Source organism: Austrofundulus limnaeus, unplaced genomic scaffold, assembly GCF_001266775.1.
Source record: "Austrofundulus limnaeus strain Quisiro unplaced genomic scaffold, Austrofundulus_limnaeus-1.0 Scaffold1037, whole genome shotgun sequence".
NCBI lineage: Eukaryota > Metazoa > Chordata > Actinopteri > Cyprinodontiformes > Rivulidae > Austrofundulus > Austrofundulus limnaeus.
Window position 1 is genome coordinate 100,486 of NW_013953439.1, and position 6,898 is coordinate 107,383.

The 6,898-nt window shown below is 40.4% G+C and overlaps 1 protein-coding gene across 1 annotated transcript; it reads left to right on the top strand.

The window, feature by feature from the left end:
- Positions 1–6,898, top strand: LOC106533852 (zinc finger and BTB domain-containing protein 14; the record flags this gene model as incomplete). Its single annotated transcript, XM_014030303.1, is given in 7 exon segments — positions 1–106; positions 1,527–1,622; positions 2,637–2,780; positions 2,900–3,144; positions 6,364–6,449; positions 6,641–6,780; positions 6,880–6,898. Coding segments are annotated over 7 exon segments (836 nt in total), but the record flags the coding sequence as incomplete, so codon positions are not given.

The window sequence follows — 6,898 nt, forward strand, 5'->3', positions numbered from 1 at the left end:
CTACATGTACACTGCAAGGATTTCTGTCAAGAAGAAGGACGTCAACCTGATGATGTCATCAGGACAGATCCTCGGAATCCGCTTCCTGGACAAGCTCTGCTCCCAGGTAGCCACAGGTAATACACAGGTTGTCACAGGTAATACACAGGTAGTCACAGGTAATACACAGGTAGTCACAGGTAATACACAGGTAGTCACAGGTAATATACAGGTAGTCACAGGTAATACACAGGTAGTCACAGGTAATACACAGGTAGCCACAGGTAATACACAGGTAGTCACAGGTAATACACAGGTAGCCACAGGTAATACACAGGTAGTGTATTACACAGGCAGTCACAGGTAATTACAGGTAGTGTAATACACAGGTGGTCACAGGTAATTCACAGGTAGTGTAATACCCAGGTAGTCACAGGTAATATACAGGTAGTGTAATACACAGGAAGCCACTGGAAATTACAGGTAGTGTTTTTTTGTTTTTTTTCCCCAGTAAGAGGTTTTTATTTAATAGAATTTTTGGACCAAAAAAATCACAATGTATCACAATYTATCACAATGTATCACAATYTATCACAATGTATCACAATGTATCACAATATATCACAAAATATTGCCTTGCTTACANTATCACAATATATCACAAAATATTGCCTTGCTTACAGTATCTCAATACATCAGGATACATCATATTGTGACCCGTCTGTCATGATATGCATCGTATRACCAGATTCTTGCCAATACACAGCTCTGTGAAGTGCTTTGGAAAATTAGTCCTTTCAATTGAAAAGAAACAAGTAAACCTCTGGTGGGGGGCGGAGCTAACGAAAACAAAAGGTTGGGAGGGGTTCTCATAGCAACTTCTGCGAAGCAGCAGGTTCTGAAGAGAGCTGAAGAACAGACACATCTGACATGGTGAAATTTCATTATCTGAGATGAATTTAGTGAGTTAAATCAAATGAACAGGTTTTATAAAGCCCACAGATGGATCCTAACTTGTTCTAGGACCCTCAGATTAGGTCTCCTTTAAGTGAGTAGTTGGTTGTTGTTGTTTTGAAGCGAGTGCTTGCAGCAAAATGCAGCATCTCAGCACAAACACTTAAATCACAATATGTTGTTATGTGTATGGGGTACAAAGATCAGCAAGTTGTGTCAAGAAGGGGCGCTGTGTAGAAACTCCATGTTGTTCACAACAAGTCCTTGTGTTTGATCGGCCAGGTTGACGTTCTACCAGAGAAATCCTTGTGAATGAAAGGCCAGACGGAGCAGAGGAGATTAGAATCAAGCTGATATTAGTTAGGATCATAACGAGCAGTCTGGAAGCACACAGAGCTGACTTCCTGCTGCTCTGTCTGCTCTGTCTGCTCTGTGCTCACTCTCAGTTAATATATTTTCCTTCTTTAAACACTTTCACATGATTGTTGCATGTAGTAAATATTTATTCTGAATTCTTCAAGCAGGATAGACAGAGCACATTCTAGTTGTATTATTTAACTCTATGCTCAGATATGGTGTTTTTGTTCTTGTAGAAACGGGACTTGTCACCGGAAGAAAAAGACAAATTTCCTTACGACATCGTAAAGATGGCGTTGCCTCCTGAGGCTCAGATGGCACCCGACTCTGAGGTACGGTAATAATCAATATATATAATGATCAATGATTTGATTTGATTTTTGATTTGATTTATTTACTTAATCAATCAATCAAACTTTATTTATAAAGCGCTATAACATCAGCCACTGCTGAAACAAAGTGCTGAACACATAAAATAAAAACTGAATACAAAAATACAATAAAATCACACAGTTAAATAAGTAAAATCAGCACCAATACAAATTTAACAGGAAAATATTACTAAAAATCAAGCCTGACTCAGCATAATTGCTGTTTTACAGCAGGTTCCTGTTCTGCAGCACATAAAACACTCAGAATTACAGCATCACAATCACATCATTATACACCATAGACACAAAGACAAACAAGCATACCAAATTTCAGGAAGGCAGCATTTGCAAAATAGGACGTCTAAATATGAGCAGAACCAAAAGTGTCCAGCAGATGGCAGACAAGATTCTTCTTAAAGGGCTGTAGTTTTGAAATGGACTTTATGTTTTGAGGAATGTCATTCCATGCTTTAGTATAAACATAGAAGAAAGACCTCTGGCCGTAACAGTTTTTAAAAGTTGGTAATATCAGTTGTCCTTTTGTAACAGATCTAGTTGAATGACCACTTCCAGAATTTGATTTGGGCAACAATGCACAGAGAGTTCCATAAMTGGCACCTTGGAAGATCTGAAAATATAAATTAATACCACTATACAAAACATAATTCTGAAAAGTCAAGGCATCAGACAATGAAAGAACTGTACAGTGATGAGTCCAACCAGGAAGTTTTTTATGAATTTTGTAGGCCCTGTTGTAGAGCCTAACTATGGGTTCTAAGATTTCATTTGTTGTAAGAGACCAAACAGGTAAACAGTACGACATGGTTGAGAGTATAATGGCATGAAGATAGATATTTGAAKCASAAGATGTCAGATTGGATCTAATTTTTGAATAATTTTCAATAAAAATAATAATAATCAATAATCTGCTGCCACATTTGTCCATTTCTGCTCTCTGATCTGGACTTTGTGCAGGACCTCGGTGAGAATGATGACACGCCCACCACTGATGACCTTGTTGAGGCGTCGGCCAATCAGGAGCTTGACAAGTCTCCGAACGCAGCTCTGCAGGTGCAAGAAGCCATCCTGAAAGAACTGACCAATGAGGACGTACACAAGGTGTGTCTTCCTGTATAACCTGGARCTCACCTGGCCTTCTCCTTTGTCTGGACCTTTTTATCTGGACTACGTGTCCTCAGCAGACAGCAAACAGCTCAAAGTGTCTCTGAATCCTCCAGGTGGCCTGTTACGACCAGGATGTGGTAGCAGAAATGGAGGCGGAGCCTAAAGAACTAGGGGCGGAGCATCATGCCACCCAGACGTTGACGTTTACAGATAGTATTGGTGAAGTGAAGGACGAGCAGGCACCTGGCTGGTCCACAGCTACAGCTGACATGAAGTTTGAATACCTGCTGTATGGACACCGAGAGCAACTCGCCTGCCAGGTGTGCGGAAAAACCTTCCTAGATGAAAGCAAGCTCAGGTACGCTCTTACCTGGACAAGAGATTTACTGGAGCAGTTTACCTTAAAGAAACAGCTAACACCCCTCAACATAGAGTTAAATAATACATCTAGAGTGAGCCTGTTAGCCTCTGTGACAGAGTGACTACACAGAGCATCACCTCAGCCTACAAAACTACTACAAGTCCACCTGGATCTGTGTCACAAAGTCAACTCAGTCATTATTCCTGACACAACAGGGCTCCACAGTAAAAACATTCAACAAAAACACACAAAAACACAAAGAAAAGGTGTTGTGATGTAACTTATATCACTTTATCCAGTCCTGTCTGACTCCAACGAGCTTCACACATCACTCATCCACACAGCTACACTGTAAGCTACACTGTAGCCACAGCTGCCCTGGGCCACACTGCCGGGGGCGGAGCCACCAGACCCTCTGACTGACACATCGACTGAGACCGATAGAACAGGAGATGGAACCAGCAACCCATCACATACAGAACAAAATGACAAAATAAGAGCAGCTGTTGTTTTTCACTGACAGCAGAACAACAGAAAGTGCAGTTGTCAAGGTTAGAGCGCCCTCTCCTGGCTGCAGACGGTAACATGCACTCCTTGGTTCACGGCAGTCAGTGMGAAAAAACTACGCCATAAAAAGGAAAACCACAGCTAAAGCTCAGAGTATAAGTCACAGAACCACCAAACTGTGAAACAGAAGTGACTTATAGTCCAGAAAACACAGCACAGTTTCAAAAATCATGGAAAAGCAGCTTAAAATGAAGATAATAATAATATTTGTGTTAAACTGTAGCATGAGTTAGCAGAGCTATACTCCAAATAACAATATGCTACAGAAGCTAATATCTGCTAATGTGTTCAATAAATAATGATTACAGCAGCTTTATAAGCTTATTTAAATTAAACTGTTACATCTTTAGCTTCAGCTCTGCTCAGAACATTTTCACTTTGATTTAAACAAGATTAAATCAGTTTACTTGTGAAATGAGACATATTTTCTAATTTCTCCTGTTGGTACATCCATAACACACAAAGCTTTCTGACAGTTTTATATAACTCATATACACTCTGATATATTAATACTATTTATATTAATATTATCACTAATAGTCTTTACATAATCAGCCCTTAACCTTCTTATGGTGTTAGGGTCTTCACCGACCTGATTTCATTTTTGAAGGCATAAAAAAAACACTTAATTTTTTCTGATCACATCAAGGCTTTTTGACTTTGTCAGGAACCTCTGTCCAGACTAAACTAAACKAAAAAATCTATTTAACTTCTTTTTTTTAAATACTCCAGTGAAAATTGTGACCTTTTTGTTATTGGGGTCAGTGTTGGCCCAGTTTTAATAAACCTAAAGTAATATGATAAATGCACTGTCAGCTCCCTGACGGTGATAGACAGCAGCACACACACAGCTCTGATCCCCAACCTGACAGTGTGCTGTTCCTCTGAAACAGACAGAAAACTGTTGTTATTTAAACGTTTCTACACCTGCAGCTTACCCAACATCCTGCTTACAGGTCAGACAGTTTCAGTTAAATAGGAATATAATGTGTACATGAGCTCATTGTATTATATTTATTATGTATTTATTTTAAACAATACAGCACACAAAGTTCTCTGTACAGGAAATAAATATATTTTTTTACTGTTTTATTATTTTTTAATTTTTTGTTTACTTCTTGTAACCAAACTAAGTTTCTCCACTAAAATGATTGTGTAATTTAAAGGCARTGAAAGACCAGGTTACATTTAGCAGATATTTATGATAAACTCAGAGAAGTCTGTGATTTTAGAAGAAAAAAATCAAATGTAACACGTCTTTGTTAGATGTAGGGGCATTAAAAACCTGTTTTTCATCTTAAATATTTTTACAGCGTTCATAAAGTGTGCTCCCACTGCGACGCTGCTCCTTTGACAATTAACCGTTCACCTGCTGGAAGACACAACTACACTCCAAACACAGGAATACTTCAATAATAAAGAGTGTAGACTCTGAAGACCTGGGCTAACCTCAGGTGTGTTACTGTCTCTGGTGGGACAGGTGATGTGCTGCTTGGATTTCAGTTCTTCCTGGTTCAGCTTTGCACTGTTAACATCGTCCAACGTAAGAACTAGTGTTTCTGGATCTTTCTGTTCCATACCAGATATTCCATGAGCCAGTGTTTGTGTGTGTTGATGTAAACACCTAGCATGGTGAGTTGTGAGTAGAATGACTTTCAGTGGATGAACAGAAGCTCCCAGGTCAGGCTGCAGTGTTTGTGAAGCACAGTGACATCTGTGCTTCACAAACACTGCCTCGTTCTGATTTCCCTGAGAGCTCTGTCACACAGTCAGTGTGCTGTCATGGATGGGTTCACTGAGCCATGTCTCAGTGAAACAAAGGACAGCAGAACATGTGAAGTTCTTMTTAATCCTGCAGAGGAGAAYCATCTCATCCATTCTGTCAGGTAGGGAGTGGAGATTGATGAGATGTWTGGTTGGGAGCACTGTTCAAGAGCCTCGCTGATGGAGCTTAACATCCACTCCTGGACACTTCCCACACCGGCGTCTGCACCACTTCCTCCACAGAGAAGCTGTGTCTCTGATCAGGATCTCCAGGAATCCTCCTGGCTTTGTGAAAACTAGAGAAAAATATCTGCAGTAAGCTGTCCAGTGTTAAGCAGGTCTTCTGTGGTGTAACTTATCTGGTCTGAGCAGCCAAACACAAATAACAAACAAAAACAAAGTATTAGAGAGCACTGTGCCGAGGCTGCCACTCACAGCGCCATCTTTTAAATTAATTAATGTTCTCAAATGACATCATCATGGTCAATACACCTGAAGTACACCTAATGATGACTCAAACATACATGTGAAGGATTACATCATCATGGTCAATACACCTGAAGTACACCTAGTGATGACTCAAACATACTGTACATGTGAGGATTACATCATCATGGTCAATACACCTGAAGTACACCTAGTGATGACTCAAACATACTGTACATGTGAGGATTACATCATCATGGTCAATACACCTGAAGTACACCTAGTGATGACTCAAACATACTGTACATGTGAGGATTACATCATCATGGTCAATACACCTGAAATTACACCTAATGATGACTCAAACATACATGAACATTACATGGAGCCACAAACGTCACCTGTTCAGTGCACCTGCACAGAACCATATCTGAAGAAACTCCTGATTTCTCTCTGTAGAAAACATGAGAAGCTGCACTCAGCTGAACGTCCGTTTGCCTGTGAGATCTGCTCCAAAGCTTTTACCACTCACGCTCACCTGAAAGGTAAGTCCATCCCCAGTCACACCTGTTCTCAGGTAAAAACAACAACACAACAGGCGTCATCTTCCTGGCACTGGTTCTTCAGTACTTTCTGGAGTTTTCAGATTGAAAAGTGTTTGTAGCAACAATATGTACCTGATTTTTTTATTAGCTAAGGTCATGTGTTTGGCTCTGCCCTCACCTGTCTGTTCCAGAACACCTGAAGATCCATACGGGCTTCAAACCCTACAGGTGTGACGTTTGTGGAAAATCTTTTATCCGAGCTCCTGACTTGAAAAAACATGAGCGAGTTCACAGCAATGAAAGACCGTTTGCCTGCCAGATGTGTGACAAGGTGAGCTCCCCTGTCTGTCTCTCACCTGTCTGATGGTCTCATGTCTGTCTCTCACCTGTCTGATGGTCTCATGTCTGTCTCTCACCTGTCTCCTTGCAGGCATTTAAACACAAGTCTC